The sequence below is a fragment of the Ursus maritimus genome, unplaced genomic scaffold, assembly GCF_017311325.1.
Source record: "Ursus maritimus isolate PB19 unplaced genomic scaffold, ASM1731132v1 scaffold_14, whole genome shotgun sequence".
Lineage (NCBI taxonomy): Eukaryota > Metazoa > Chordata > Mammalia > Carnivora > Ursidae > Ursus > Ursus maritimus.
In genome coordinates, this window is record NW_024423786.1 from 55,893,268 (window position 1) to 55,909,323 (window position 16,056).

At 57.2% G+C, this 16,056-nt stretch overlaps 1 protein-coding gene across 1 annotated transcript; it reads left to right on the forward strand.

Annotated features, from left to right (window-relative positions):
• Positions 1-6,326: 6,326 nt before the first annotated feature.
• SLC39A3 (solute carrier family 39 member 3) lies at positions 6,327-12,159 on the forward strand. The gene is made up of 3 exons (XM_040629664.1): positions 6,327-6,454; positions 7,898-8,229; positions 11,245-12,159. Exons 2-3 carry the CDS (start codon positions 8,020-8,022, stop codon positions 11,977-11,979), a joined length of 945 nt encoding a protein of 314 aa, XP_040485598.1. The 5' UTR covers positions 6,327-6,454; positions 7,898-8,019; the 3' UTR covers positions 11,980-12,159.
• The last annotated feature ends 3,897 nt before the right edge of the window (positions 12,160-16,056 follow it).

Here is a 16,056-nt window from a genome sequence, read left to right on the forward strand (position 1 = left end):
TAGGGGTCAGGCTGCTTTTAGAGCTGGCCCTCCTTTCAGAATCGTAAGTCGTAGCTGGGACGTTGGGCTCGGCGCTGCGCTGCCAGAGGGCCACCATCCTGGGGCCAGAGAATGCGAATCCCCTCCGGGGTGAGAGCCACTGATTCTGCGCTGCGTGTGGCTGTTGGAAGCGCATGTAGACTGGGGGAGGGGGTTGCATGCGTCCCTCCCTCGTTACTGTGCTGTGCTGCTTAGACTCTTCATCAAAGCCTAGATACATACGTGTGCGGGCACAGGTTATGAGCAAACGGCTGGATGGATTTCCGCAAGGGCAGCAGGCCCCTGTCGTTGGCACCGGACCAAGAACAGCCCCCCCCCCGCACCCTCATCATGCCCCCACTCTCGTTACTACCTTAAAGGGGAACACTGCCCCAATGCTTGGTGCCATGGCTTAGTTGTGCCTGGTTTTGATATGGATAAGATGGACTCTAAGGGGAAAAAGGTAAAATTATAAAAATCATAGAAGAAAATTTAGAATATGATTTGGAGTAGACAGATTTTCTTAAAGGGAACACAACACTCTGATAGTTAATTTTACGTATCTGTGTGCACGGTACCCAGATATTTGGTCAAACACTAGTCTAGATGTGTGTGGGAAGGTATTTTTTTTTTTAAAGATTTTATTTATTTATTTGACAGAGATAGAGACAGCCAGCGAGAGAGGGAACACAAGCAGGGGGAGTGGGAGAGGAAGAAGCAGGCTCATAACGGAGGAGCCTGATGTGGGACTCGATCCCAGAACGCCGGGATCACGCCCTGAGCTGAAGGGAGGCGCTTAACCGCTGTGCCACCCAGGCGGCCCGGGAAGGTATTTTTCTAGATGAGAGTAACATTTAAATTAGTCGGCTTCAAGTGGAATGTTTGTCCCTCCTTAATGCAGGTGGGCCTCGCCTAAACAGTTGAAGGCATTCAGAGAAAAGACAGGTCCCTCGAGGAAATGCTCCTCAAGGGTGTCAGCCCCTGGATGGCCTTGGGACTTGAGCTACATTGTCAGCTCTTGCTTGGGTCTCCAGCCTGCCTGAGTGGATGAGGCCATTTGCAATATATATTTGACAAAAATATAAAGTACTCCTACAAATCCATGAGAAAAATAGAACCCAATTTTTTTTTAAGATTTTATTTATTTATGTGACAGACAGCCAGCGAGAGAGAGAACATAGCAGGGGAGTGGGAGGGGAAGAAGAAGGCTCCCAGCGGAGGAGCCCGATGTGGGACTTGATCCCAGAACGCCTGGATCATGCCCTGAGCCGAAGGCAGACGCTTAACGACTGCACTACCCAGGTGCCCAGAACCCAATTTTTTAAAGAGTTTTTTTAAAAAAAACATTTTATTTATTCATTTGACAGAGCACAAGCAAGGTAGTGGCAGGCAGAGGGAGAAGAGGAAGCAGGCTCCCCGATGAGCAGGGAGCCCGAGGCAGGACTCGATCCCAGGACCCTTGAGATCATGCCCTGAGTCATGAAGCAGACGCTTCACCGACAGACCCCCAGGTGCCCCAACCCAATTTTTTATTATTTTATTTTATTTTAAAGATTTTATTTATTCGACAGAGAGACAGCCAGCGAGAGAGGGAACACAAGCAGAGGGAGTGGGAGAGGAAGAAGCAGGCTACTAGCCGAGGAGCCTGATGCGGGGCTCGAACCCAGAACACCGGGATCACGCCCTGAGCCAAAGGCAGATGCTTAACGACTGCACCACCCAGGCGCCCCCCAACCCAATTTTTTAAATGGGCAAAACACTCAGGCCTTTGCAAAAAAAACCAGGATATGCAGTTAGCCAGTAAGTATATGCAAAGAGGCTCAATTTCCTTAGGAAATTGTACACAGATTAGAAATCTGAGGAACACTATGCAAATAGGCTCAATTTCCTTAGGAAATTGTACACAGATTAGAAATCTGAGGAACACTATGCAAATAGGCTCAATTTCCTTAGGAAATTGTACACAGATTAGAAATCTGAGGAACACTATTAAAACCGTGATGTAAGGCAAATATCCCAGAGTGGTTAGGAGGAACAGACAGAGCAAGTGCCGTTCATTACAGAATGCATCCGGGGCTCCAAGAGCACCCCAGGTGCGGGATGTGCCGGAATGACCCCAGGGCTCAGCAGACGGTCGTCCCCATGGCTGTGGTTTATACAGAGAGAGGATAGGAAGCAACATGAGCTCAGGGCAGAGGGGTGGGGGTGGGGGCGGGGATGCCAGGCACGAGCTTCCAGAGTCCTCTCCCGGGGTGCCCCACAGGACTCACTTAGTTCCCCAAATGAGACGGGACTGCGTGTGAGGTGTGGTGTCCAGGCGGCTGGCAGAGACCCAGCGCCGGGTTCTCTGCGGGGGTCGGTCTCACGGGCTCCTCTGTCTGGCTCGGGCCAGGACCCCCAACTCCTGGAGGGGAGCAAGTGCTCAGCACGAACCCCATGTCTGCACAGACGGTTCAGGGACCCAAGCCCCCTAGTAGTGAGGAGGGCAGAAGCCCCTGGAGTCTGGTTCCCAGATGCCACTGAGGGTCTGCCTTGCAAGCCAGCCTTTCCCAGGACAGCAGTCTCCAGCTGCTGTGTTAACTCTTCTTAAGCACCGAAGGGGAAAAGTCGGCCGTGTTAAGTCCTAAAACCAAGTGTTTGCATCCCCCCCCCCCGATGTACGATTACCAGCTGTGGACGTACGCCCAACAGCAACATGTGTGAATGGCCACCCAGAGGCACGTAGAGGCGTGTTCGGAGCAGTGCCCTAAGCAAGACCAACACCAGAAACTACCCACATGAGCCACCGTGCAGAATGCTAGATGCTGGGGAGTGAGGCGGGAAGGGGCAGGAGGGAACGCAGGGGTGCGGGTCGTGGTCGCTGTGGACTGTGAGGGTGGTTTCACAGGTATATTACACATACATCAAAACTCACCAAGTTGCATACTTTAAATGTGTGCCATTCCTTGTATGTCAATTATCCTTCAATAAAGCTGTTAAAATGGCTTTACTTCCTATTTCCGTAATGTTTGTTCCCCTCTTGTATTTGTCCTCCTGCGAATCGCCTGCTCGTCTCCCTTCCCGTTTTTATTCTAGGATTTTGTTCTCCATCAAGCGCTCTGTCTTCTCGTTTCTTAAGCCCATTCATAGTGTCTTCCACGAGAAGAGATTTTTGAAGTAGACAATGCAGTCAGATGCATCAGTTTTTCCCTAGAGTACCCTGAAGATATTTGCTCATACCTAGGTCCTGGGGCCTAGGAAACTTTCAAAAATATGTCCTTCTCCGGCCAGCCTCATCCTCTAAGTAACTATGAACAAATACTGCGCATCATGAATCCTTGTATAGGAAGGCGTCACCCTGCGGGCATTCACCTGGTGTACACTGATTATAAGCAATCTTTTGTTGTCGTTGTGAATTATGGAAACCAGGGAGAGACGATACGATAATAAATTGTGTAATAGTAATGAACAGCCACCCCATATTGTCTGCCTGCAATGAGGAAGAGCAGAAATCGGCAGGAAGTGCGAAGACCTCATAGACATCTCGTACTTCGCCTCTGCAAAGCCCAGCTCAGTCTTCCCGCCCCTCCCACATCTGCACCTCCTCCAATCTTTCCTATTTGAGTGAACAACGCCAGCATCCATCTAACTGCTCAAACCAGAGAACTAGAAGTCACCCAGAGACCTCCTACTCCTGCAACCCACCCAGACAAACCAGTCCCACGTCCTGTCAACTCACCCTCCGTCCTTGCTGCTCCCTCTCCCCTGCCAGCGCCCTTATCTAAACTAGTGCCAGTCCTTGCCCAAATGACTCTTAACCAGTCTCCTGCTTCCCCACAATTCAGTCTCAACTCAGACGTTAGAGTCACCTTCAGAGATAAATTGGATCACAAGCCTCACCTAAGTGCTTAACAGCCTTCACTGAATTGCGCCGCATTCACGGTACAACTCAAAGCCCTTAACGTGGTCTGTGGGACTGTCCCTAATCTCTCCCCTCCCTGTTGCTCACTAACATTCAGCAAGCCCAGGCTTGCAGGTCCTCCAACATGGCGGCTCTTTTCTACTGTTACATCAACTACACTCTGCTGCCCCTACTTCTCACCAGTTTCCTTGGTTAATTTGCACACAAAACTCTCTTGTCTTCATAGAGTTTCACACAGTCTGGGTCCTCGGCTCAGGGTCTCTCAAAGTGTACAATCAAGGTGCCCACTGGGCAGCAGTCATCTGAAGGCAGGCCTGGGACAGGACCCCCTTCCAAGACCACTCATGTTGTCGTTGGCAGGATTCAGCTCCTCGTAGGCTCTTGCACCTAAGGCCTTAGTCTCTTGCTGACTATTGGCTGGAGGTCAACCTCAGTTCCTTGCAGTATGGGCCTCTCCAACATCTCAGCTTCCTTCCTCAAGGCAGGCAGAAGTTGTACTAGGAAGACAGAAGTCAGTATTGTGTAACCTAATCCGGGAAATGACATCCCAATACTTTGCCGTATTCTATTTGTTAGAATCAAGTCATCAGGGGCAGCCCACCCTCAAGGAGAGGGAATCACACAAAGGCATGACTACTAGGATATGGGGACCATGTGGGACCATCTTAGAACTCTACCTACTGCAGTATGCTATTATTTCATTAATACTTGTCTCTCATACTAGAAGAACTGTGAGGACATGGAGTTTGTTTTTTACTCCATTAATTTAAAGAATGTTCAAATTGTGGTGAGATATACACAAATTTAAATTTACCATTTTAACAACTTTTTTAAAAGATTTTATTTATTTATTTGACAGAGACAGAGACAGCTAGTGAGCGAGGGAACACAAGCAGGGGGAGTGGGAGAGGAAGAAGCAGGCTCATAGCGGAGGAGCCTGATGTGGGGCTCGATCCCATAACTCCGGGATCACGCCCTGAGCTGAAGGCAGATGCTTAACTGCTGTGCCACCCAGGCACCCCCCATTTTAACAACTTTAAGTGCACAGCTCAGCGGCATGAAGCACACTCCCACTCTTGTGCAAACACCCCCAACCCCCGTCTCCAGAACGTTCCGTCTCCCCACACGGAGACTCTGTCCCCAGGAAGCACAGACACCCCACCCCCTGCCCCAGGCCTGGCTCCCACCAGCTCCTCTCTGTCCGTGTGGACGGGACTCCTCTGGGGACCTCCTGGAAGTGGGGTCCTGCGGGATGTGTCCTTCTGGGTCTGGCTGCTTTCGCTGAGCCCAGTGTCCTCAGTCCATCCACACTGTATCATCCCTACTTTATTCTTAGCAGCTCTCTCCATGCCTGGCCCGTTGTAGGCTGACAGTAAGGTTTTAGTTAACAAATGAATACAGTCTTCTTCATAACTCTGGTTGCTTTTACAGGGCATGGAACAAGATTTTTTTTTTATGTTACCTTCTCTCTGTCAAAAAAATAAAATCAACAATTTTCATTCTTCATCTTACTTGACCGATTGGCAGCTTTGATACAATAACCCAATGATTGTGTTAAAATACATTGGATCGGTCATATCTCTGATCTAAACTCTGCAATTTCTCCCTATTTCCCTCCAAAGCCTTTTGTGACCTACCTCCTCTTATCTCCAAATACACTTCCCCAGGTCACTGTGCTTTGGCCACATGGACGTTCTTGTACACGCCTGCCTCGGGGCCTCCATACTCTCAGTCCCTTACGTGTGAAATGGTTTGCCTCTATGCATCCACTGGACCGACTTCTCCACGTTCATCTTTGCTCAAACATCTCTTTCTCTAGGAGGCCTATCTGAGCATCTTACTTAAAATAGCAACCCATACCCAGCACTTTTGATAGCCCCTTGTGGGTTCTGTTATCCCAGAGCACTTCTGACATAATTCCATCACTTATTATGTATAGCGATTAATTGTATCTTGTCCTAGAATGTAGGCTGCAAGAGGGCGGGAAGGCTGATCTTTGTTTTGCTCACAGATGTTCTTCTAGAAAAGACCCTGACACATAGTATTCAGAGATGTTGAGCTGATGAATCTGCGTTTTAAGCTGACGGGAAGGGCATCGGCGTCGTGGACTCTCGGGGAGGGACAGTCTCTCGCAGGAAATGGTTTCCCGTCGCTGGCCAAGCCTCCATACGAGTGGCATTCAGCACCAGGCGCCCCTGGACAGCTCTGGAAGCCAAGTCCTACCGGAACCATTCCTCTAAGGTCGGAGTTTCCTGCCGGAGCCACCTGCTGGATGTACATACCGCTCAGCAAGAGGAAACTATTTTCCCGTGCCGGTGGGAGAGGTGGGGTCGCAGGATGAGTGGCAGTCTTCGCAGCCAATGGCACGGCGCGCTCGGTCCGAGGCGTTCAGGGTAGCCAATGGTCAGGGGCGTGGGCGGGGCGTGGGCAGCCGCGCGCGGAGCCGGGGCTGGACAGGACCGCGGCTGTGGGGTCGAGACCGCGCGGCGGTTGAGCGGCGGGCGGCGCCGGCGGGCGGGCGAGGGCCCGGCGGAGGTGCGTGCGGGCCGGGGCCGGGGGCTGGGTGTCGGGGCTCGGGGCTGGGCGCCGGGGCGGGACGGTTCGGGGCCTGGCCGGCTCGGCCGCCCGTTAGCTGAGGCCCGGCGGCGGCGGCGGCCGCCGCTGGTTCTCCCGTAGCGGCGAGATCTGTGCTGATTTGCTGCCGACTCAAGCAGAGCGCGAGTGCTCCCTCTCGGCTGGGGCCCGCTCGGCCTCGCCGTCCTCGGGGCGCCCGGTGCAGCGCGGTGCACACAAGAGTGTGCACACAGTAAGTGTCTGGTGGAGGAATGAATGAAAGAGCGCATCGGCTCCCATGTTGAGAGCGTACAGGCCACCCTCTGCCCCCACTGCACAGACCGGGCACCGGGACACCCGGCAGGTGTTTACCGGGTGCCTGCTGTGTACCTGGCCGTGCACCGGCTGGTGCGGGGGGGATCCGGCTTGAGCAAGACAGACTTCCCAGCCCCCGCGGAGCTCGCAGCCCCCGGCAAGTGAGCGCATTCAGGGACTCGAAGTTATGTGGTTTCCCGTAGCACAAGTGATGCCAGAACTTAATGCCAGGGACGGGGGCGGGAGGGGCCTCTCCAGCTGGTGGCATCTGCGGGAAACCTGAAGGCCTCACTGAAGTGGGGCGTGGGCAGTGAGAACTGGGAGGGTAGGGGGGAAGCACAGGACGGAGGAGCAGTCAAGGGCCCTCCTACTAACGGTGGGGTTTCCAGGGTGAAATCTGCTCTGCTTGGGCTCATTGAGGTCTGCATCCTTCAGCTCACCGTTGGTTTGCAGTGGTTACTGAGCCTCTGTTCTGCATGGTGGGTACAAGGCATACAGTTTAGGGCAGAGGTCAGCGGGGGGAGGCCCTTCCAAGGGATCTTGGAGGCAGTGACCCTAAAAGACAAGACCTCATGAGGATGTTGGGGGAAAGATGTATTCCAGGCCAAGAACAACTGGTGCAAAGGCCCTGGGGGCAGGAACGGGCTGGGCATACTCAAGGACCACAAAGGCCTGTGTGGGGTGAGGCGAGGTAGAGGCTGATGGTGCAGAGCCTTCTACACGGGGTGTGGTGCTTGGTTTTATGGAAGGGCAGTGGGAAACTAGTGGAGCAGCACCACCCAGTAGAACATTCTGCAACACTGGAAAGAGTCTTTGTCCATGCCGTCCAGTACAGCCACTACTATGCCTGTATGGCTGCTGAGCACTTGAAATATGGTCAGTGTGACCGAGGAGCTGAATCTGGCATTTTATGTAATTATAATTAATATAAACAGACACACATGGCTCGTGACTGCCGCATCGGATAGCACAGCTGTGGCGAATTTTCTGCAGGAGGCAGTGATATGAGCCAGGCCCGGAATAGAGTGAGGTACGGGGGGTGATGGGCTTGGTCACTAGAGCCGCTCAGATCATCCCAGCAGCTGACGTGGTTGCCCCTGGCGTTCACAGTGGCTGGACGGAGGCATGAGCCCCCGGCTACGTGATTGGGCCCGGTAGCACGCCGTGGGACGGGAGTGTGCGCCCGCACATGGTTTGGCCCCGCAGTGACCAGAACAGCCCGGGCCGCCACCATGATGAAGCTGTTGGTGGCCAAAATCCTCTGTATGGTGGGCGTGTTCTTCTTCATGCTGCTTGGCTCCCTGCTTCCCGTGAAGATCATCGAGACAGATTTTGAGAAGGCCCATCGCTCCAAAAAGATCCTCTCACTGTGCAACGCCTTTGGAGGTGGGGTCTTTCTGGCCACATGCTTCAACGCTCTCCTGCCGGCCGTGAGGGAGAAGGTAAGGGCTCCCTGGTGCTCGCCACAGCCCGTGGCACCTTATGGCCAATGCCACCGAGCTTGGTGGTAGCCATGACCCTATAGGAGTGACAGGAAATGAATTTGCTGTGTGACCATGACTTGGTTGCTTCTCTTCTCTGGGCCTTACCTGGTAGACAAGGGCTTGACTAGACCTGGGGTTCCCAGCTGGTGAGCTGGTCCGTTGTTCCCCGAGCAGACTGCCCAGCTGGGTCGCATACACGGTGTCCTACAGCCGGCGGTTTGGGCCTCTCCTCAGCACCTGTCTCGGGGAGCTGCTGCCACTTAACAGATGCTGACACTTAGCGTCTTAACACAGCGCGTGTTTATTGTCACGGCTTCCGTGGGCCAGGAGGCTGGACACCGCTTGGCTGAGTCCTCTGCTCCAGGCGCTCGACAGGCAGCATTCCAGGTCTCCATGGGCTGTGGTCTCATCTCAGGGTTTGACGGGACGGCTCGCTTTCTAAGCTCATGTGGTGGTGAGCAAGTTCAGTTCCTTCCCGGCTGTCAGACGCAGGGCCTTGTTTCTCCCTGGCTGAGGGCTGCCCTCTGTCCCTTCAACGTGGGCCCCCCCAACACAGGCACTTGCTTCATCAGCAAGTCACAGCCAGTGCCTAGATTTCTGACACGTTTCTGTTGTTTCCCGCTGCCCACCTTGTGTTCCTTCATTACACGGCGTGGAAGCTGGGCATCCTTGGGGGTAAAATCTCAGTGTCCTCTCAGGCCGTCTGCACCCCCAGGGCGCTTCCAGCCCTGCCCCCACCCCCCATTTTACACGTTCTCACGCTGTCACCCCTCATCACGCTCCTGCCTCAGGCCGGGGCGGCTGTGAAGGCCTTGCTCCGTCCGCCTTCGGCGCCTGTGGCCCTCTGATGGTCCTCCCCAGACCACCCCGTGCTGCGCCCCCTGCCCACCCCCGAGCCTCGGCAGGTCGTCCCTTCCCCGGCCCCCGGCCAGGCTCAGCCGGCAGCCACTGGCTTGCTCACCCCGCAGACAGCAGCACCAAAAGCTGTGGCCTTTGAGTGTCTGCCTTGTCTCTCCTGATCTGATGACCTGATCTGAGTTTGTTCCTCTGGGGGAGTTAGTGTTTCTCCGGGCGGAGCACATGCAGGCCTCCTGGATGCTTAGTGAATGAATGAAATGGCCTATCTGCAAAACACAGCCTTCTGCAACGGGTTCCCATGCCGGGCGACTCTGCGCCTTGGGGACACTGAATGAGGGCAGGTCACTGGGTCAGGGGGTCTCACCTGGGCCAGTCCTGCCCCCAGGGACACCGGACGATGTCTGGGAACATCTGTGGTCGTCAGGACTGGGAATGCTCCTGGCATTGGGTGGGTGGGGCCGGGGATGCTGTTGAACCCCTCCCCCCACCTCTCTCTGGTGCCTAGGACGGCCCCCCACTGAGAATGACCCGGCCCCAACGTTGGCACCACCCCCCCCCAAGTCACGCCAACCATGTCTTCAGACGTTGCCAGTGTGCCCTGGAGGGGCGGGCTAGCCCCGGGGTGTGTGTGTGCGTGTGTGTTTGTTCCCAGGCTCTCGTGACGGGGTGCTGTGAGCACAGTATTGGGGCCCCCGGCTTAGGTGGAGCACTGGGGAATTACAGGTACACCGGGACCCAAAGCATGAGCATCGAGCAGCCATGAGGAAAGCTGGAGGAGGAGAGGCGCAGTCAGCCCCCGCGCTGGACGAGCTTGGTGTGTGCACACATTCTGGGGAGCCCACCCCCCACCTTGCCGGACAGCGTGCAGCTCTGTACCGAGCGGCAGCCCCTCACCTTCCTGTCTAGTCAAGTTGCAGTGGAATAACTGAAACGCGAGTGTACATGCCAGTCCTTGGCCACACCCGCCGTGTTTAAGGTCCTCATGGGCCACGTGTGGCTGGTGGCTTCCGTATCAGACAGCACAGATAGAAAGCGTTTCCGTCATCGGAAAGCGCTACTGGACGGCGCTGGCTCGCAGGATCCGCTAGGGTTGGGGGAGATGTGTGAGTCTCACGCGTTTCTAGCATATTCACCTGGGGAGACCTCTGGACGCAGGCCCCGCACAGGCCTCAGGGCTGCAGAGGCTGGTCGGCGGCTCAGTGATGGAGAGTCTGCCCCGTGCCGTTTCCCTGCTTCTGGAGGGTTCTCAGCAGTCCTTGGTGTTCCTTGACTTGTAGGTGCGTCACCCCGGTCCCTGCCTCCGTGGTCACCTGCCCATCTCCCTGTGTGTCTCTCTGTGTCCCCTCCTTTTGTGTCTCATAAGGACCCCGTTACTGGATGAAGATCCCAATCTCAGGATGGTCTGCCTGTGTCCACATCCTTACCTCATGAAGGATCTTCCCGGGGCTGCCATAGCAAAATACCTCAGACGCTTGTCGTCTGTCCCTGTGGAGGCCAGAGGTCCAGGAGGAAGGTGCTGGCAGGCCTGGGTCCCTCTGAGGCCTCTCTCCTTGCTGCCACTTCACGCGGTGGTTCCTGTGAGGACTCCGGTCCTGGTGGGGCAGGGCCCACCCTAACAGCCTCATTTTAACCAAATCACCTCTTTAAAGACCCTTTTTCTAAGGAGGGTTAGTTTTGAAATTTCAGAATTTCAGAGACTTGAATATATGAATTTTTGGTGGGGGACACAATTCAGCCCATCGCACCTTAATTATATCTGCAAAGACCCTTCTTCCAAATAAGGTCACGTTCTGAGGTTCCAAGTGGACATCTCTAGGGACCACAGTTCTGCCCGAGACAGCATAATTAGTATTATTTGGCTGATTTAGTGGAATTAACGTAAACCCTCACAGTACCCTTTGTAATAGGGTTTTTGCTTTTTTTCCCCCCAAATCCAGCAAGGGTGAGCCCACCTTCCCCCTTTTTTAGCTTTTTGTGTGAAGTGGGTATTTCTCTGCTTTGCTAATTGAACAGTGAAATCTCCCGAACCCTGCCGCGCTGGTGGTGGGAGTCCAGGCCACCCGCCCTGAACCCCTCTCTCCCTCCCCCTCCTCTCTTGCGCATCTTCTGCTCCAGCTCCAGAAAGTTCTGAGTCTCGGGCACATCAGCACCGACTACCCACTGGCCGAGACCATCGTGATGCTGGGCTTCTTCATGACCGTCTTCCTGGAGCAGCTCATCCTGACCTTCCGCAAGGAGAAGCCATCATTCATCGACCTGGAGACCTTCAACGCTGGCTCGGACGCCGGCAGTGACTCGGAGTATGAGAGCCCCTTCATGGGGGGGGCGCGGGGCCACACGCTCTATGCGGAGCCCCACCCCCACGCACACGGGCTGAGCGTCCAGGAGCTGTCGCACTCCCGCCCGCTGCGGCTCGTCGGCCTGGTGTTCGCCCTGTCGGCGCACTCCGTCTTCGAGGGCCTGGCCCTGGGCCTGCAGGAGGACGGAGAGAAGGTGGTGAGCCTGTTCGTGGGGGTAGCCATCCACGAGACGCTGGTGGCCGTGGCCCTGGGCATCAGCATGGCCAGGAGCGCCATGGCCCTGAGGGACGCGGCCAAGCTGGCCGTCACTGTCAGCGCCATGATCCCCCTGGGCATCGGGATCGGCCTGGGCATCGAGAGTGCCCAGGGTGTGCCCAGCAGCGTGGCCTCGGTGCTGTTGCAGGGCCTGGCGGGCGGCACGTTCCTCTTTGTCACCTTCTTCGAGATCCTAGCGAAGGAACTGGAGGAGAAGAGCGACCGTCTGCTCAAAGTCCTCTTTCTGGTGCTGGGTTATGCCGTCCTGGCCGGCATGGTCTTCCTCAAGTGGTGAACTGCCCATCTCCCGCCCGCCGGACACAGTCGGTCCCCCACTCCCCCTCCCCGCAAGCGGGGAAGCTCAGGCCCCGGGCTGCCACCTGTGCACAGAGGGGCCGCGCCCCAGATCCGACACCCTGAGCCTGGGGCACAGCGACCACTTTTAAAAATACTTCTCTTAAAATTCTTTACCAAAGCTGTGTGGCCATGTCATCCTCGGGCGTTGGGATCTTATGACTCACACAGGAGGCGGGGCCACGCAGCCTGATGGGCTTGGGCTGGGACCCTCCCCTCCCCCACAAGTTCCCACCTGTGGGCAGGACAGGAACGTGGCTTCTTCGAGCCACTGGGCCCATCCGGAGGCTTGAGACGTCTGTCCTCTGCTCCCAGCTGTTGTCTGGCACGTCCATGCTGCGGTGACACGGGGAAGCTCTAACTCCTGCCACTGCAGCTGTGCCTCCAGGGGGACGGGCAGGGTCCCAGGCACCTCAGGACCTCCCTCTTCTTCCCTGCCTTCTGGTGTGCCCCACACACACTCGGCGGACCCAAGAGTGCACAGGCAGGGTGGGGGCCAGCCTGGCCACTGGTTCTCAGCCCACGGCCCCGGGCAGTGGGGCAGGGGCGCCATGATCCCCCCACCGCCCGCACAGACACACAGATGAAGCCGGACGCTGCCTCAGGGGTGCGGGAGCGCAGGGCATGTGCGGGGCTGCCAAAGCCCTGGGCACCGGCTCCCTGGCAACCTTCTGTTCAACTCGTCTGTTGTCTCAGCAACCCCGGTGTGGGTCTCCGGGGATGGGAGCCCAGGCCCGAAGCCTTTCCTGGGGGTTTCGCTGTCACAGGTGCTGCGGAGGGAGTGCGGGCGGGTGGCCTGGACTGGGCTCGCAGTCTCAGCCGCTTGAGCTCTGTCGCAGACACTCTCCAGCTCCCTCGGCCACACGGCGGCAGGCACGGGGCCAGGTGTGCGCCTTCCCAGCACCTGATTCCCTTCCTCTGCCTCACTCCTGGCCTGCAGGGCCTCCTGAACACAAGCCCCTTCTGCCCCGGGGCCCTGGGCTTGGTGGGGCTCTGGTCCCCGACTCCAGCCACATGGGCACGCCGGGGGCTGGCCTGCTGTCGCCGCTCAGCTCCCAGCACAAGGCGACAACGTTTGCCACCACCCCAAGAGCCCCAACTTCTGCTCTGCCTGCCCCTACCCTGTCACTGCAGAACAGTCACGACTGCTGCGAGAAACTTCTGTCTGACTTTTCCTGGGGACCCATCTCCAAACCCCACATGGCCTGACCCTGTCCCGGGCTAGGAAAGTGACCCCCATGGGTGTGGGGACATCATCCTTTCCATTGTGTCCTAAAGCCAATGTTGTTAGCCTTGGTCTGCTCCCACTTCACCCAGGAGCTGGAAGTCTCCACCCACTTGGCCTTTTCCCCGAATGGGCAGGTCACTGTGGAGCCACCATATTCTGCAGCCTGCCTTCATCTGGGCTGGGGTCGTCTGCTCCGGGACCCCAGCTCCATATTCCCTGTAGCTGCCAAAAGCACACACACTGCAGGGTCCCTACCCTCCTACCAACCATCAGCTCCCTGGGGTGGCCCTGGGGACACCACAGCCTGACGACCCCTCCCTACCCCCACTGATGTCTCCAAGGCCATGTCGCCCTCGCTCTGAGCCCACCTCCCAACCAGTGGGCTCAGGAAGGGCACCACCACACCAGCAAGGAGCCTTGGGCCATGGAAAGATCCCTCTCAGTCAGACATCACCACCTGAGGCCCCAGCGTCCTCAGATTCGCTCCATCTGCTGGGCCATGGCCACTGCCAGCTGATCTGCTCTCCCTAGGATCCCACCAGCCCCGGCAAGCTGCTTCCAGGCCCCGAGAGGTTTGAGGGGGCTGTATTCTAGAAGACACAGGCTGCCGCAGCAGCCCCCCAAGGCCACTTCGGGCCACCCCTCCTGTCTTTGGTCAGTGGAGCAAGTGTCAGCCCTGGGACCTGCTTCCAGAAGCTGCCATGGTTGGCTAGCTGTGGGGGTTCCAATGTCTTGGTTTTGGTCAGCTTTCCCCATGTCAGGTGACGATCAGACCATCTCCGCACTGAGGTAAGGAGTGGCTGTTTTGCCCTCCAACAGAAGTCTGGAGCAGCAGCACTCACTCGAGGTTTCCTGGGCTCTCGGGGCCAAGGCCGGCCTAGACCAGGGTCTTCTGAGGCCTGCCCAGTGGCTCCATCCCCCACCAGCTTGGACCCAGGAGCACTGCCACGTGGTGACAGCAGCCTTTCTGTGGATACGGCTGTGGATGGATCACCAGCTGGCCCTGGACCAGCCCCTGCATGAAACTGGACATCAGCCACGAAAGGCCATCTGTGTGCAACTTTGTGATATCGACGAAATGTCGTGTGGCCGGCAGCAGTGGAGATCCCTGCCTTTGGGGGGTCTTCTGCTCACTCCGTGGTTCTCAGTGGGGGGATCCCCCAGGGCGGACCAGGCGGTATATGAGGACGTCTGTGGCGGTCACACCTGGGGGGTTCTGGCATCGGGTGGGTGGGGCCAGGGATGCGGCTCAGCCCCCACGGTACCTGGGACAGCCCGCAGAGAACGACCCGGCGGGCCGACTGTCCTCGGCGCAGCGAGGGAGTCACTGCTCTAATTCACAGGAAGTGACAGTGGGTTCCATGCGGAGGCCAGTTCACTCTGAGATCCCGTGTGCCTGTTGGAAAGAGAGGAGAGGGGGGTGGACGCCTGCTGACAGACAGTCCGGCACACGGCAAGGGCCTTAGCTGGGATGTGAGTGTGTCCGAAGAGCACACACTGCTGTCTGTTTGATCAAACCAAACCCTCCACACAGAACACCGAGCACCAACTCTGTCTGTATGGACGTGGCTGGGTCAAGGCCACCTCCGGCAACCTGCTCGGCCTAGGCTTCTCTCGGCCCCGAGCAGGAGGGGTCTGGGCGGGCAGGATGAGGGCGGTGCCCTGGGCTGGGGGCACCATCGAGAGCTCTGCCAGGAGGAGAGTTACCCTGGGACTGGTCTCCAGTCGTCAGCCAAGGCCACCGGAGCGTTTTCCTCCATCAGGAGGTCCCTGGCCCAGGCCTCAGCCCTCCGAGGTCTGCTCCGTGTGGGGGCTCAGGGCACAGGCGATGGCTTCATGGAGTCAACTACATTCCCCTCCTTGATTTGGAGACAAAGAGGGGGAAATTACAAGGCGGCACCCCGGCCTCGTGGATTGAATCAACCTTAATAACAGTGTGTCGGGGCTTCTGTTGTAGGCTGTTTGCGTCTCTGGTGCAGAAGTTATTAGCGTGGGGCGGGGAGGCGGTGCACCCGTTCCCCGCCTGTCTGCATCTTTCCAGCCCCCAGAAGCAGGCAGTGGATGGGCTGGTATCTCCCAGCCCACAGTGCATCAGACCTGCTCTGGCCACCGGCTCTGGCCCTGCCAGGAAGAGAGGCACGTATCCCACCTGTCCCAGGCTGTGCCCACCCTGACTGCCTGCCTGCTTCGGGGCAAAGCCAGTGGTCGGCGCATCTGACCTTCCCACAGCCTCCTGCAGGTGCGGAGGGGGCCGCTGCAGGGCTATGGGCATTGTTCCCTGAAGAGGCTAGAACTCTTCTCTGGGCTGTCGCGGTGCTAAAGCCAGATTGGGCTGAAGCAGGGAGAACCCCCTCCGTGCCCCTGCCACCCTGAAGGTCTCTGTGGCTCCTAGGGCAGGAACAGCCGGCCTGGCTGGCTGCGGTACTCCAGCAGAGGGCTGAAACGATTGGTGTGTGCCCAGCCTGGCTGGGGAGAACCGGCTGGATGGGTGAGCGGTTCAGAGCCCCCGCTCCCTCGGTGCAGGGGAGGCATGGCCGGGGTACTACATTTAGACCAAAGTAAACAGCCACTGCGATGGCAGGCCTTTCCCTCCAGGGACCAGCTGGGCCTCCCTCTGAGCATGTCCAGGCCCAGCCACTCCGGCTGACAAGCTAGAACAGGGTCTCCATCCCGGCACTGTAGAGCCGCATTCTGGCTGGGGGCGGGGCTGCAGGATCCGCATTGCCACCCGGCCCCCAAGTGGTGCTGATGCTGCTGGTCTGGGGACACATTTGAGATCCATTGCCCAAC

Excerpts from the sequence above, each read along its gene's own strand:
- SLC39A3 (XM_040629664.1), top strand. The coding sequence starts at position 8,020 with ATGATGAAGCTGTTGGTGGCCAAAATCCTCTGTATGGTGGGCGTGTTC. Across the intron at positions 8,230-11,244 it reads TGCCGGCCGTGAGGGAGAAG|CTCCAGAAAGTTCTGAGTCT; the intron begins GTAAGGGCTCCC and ends CTTCTGCTCCAG.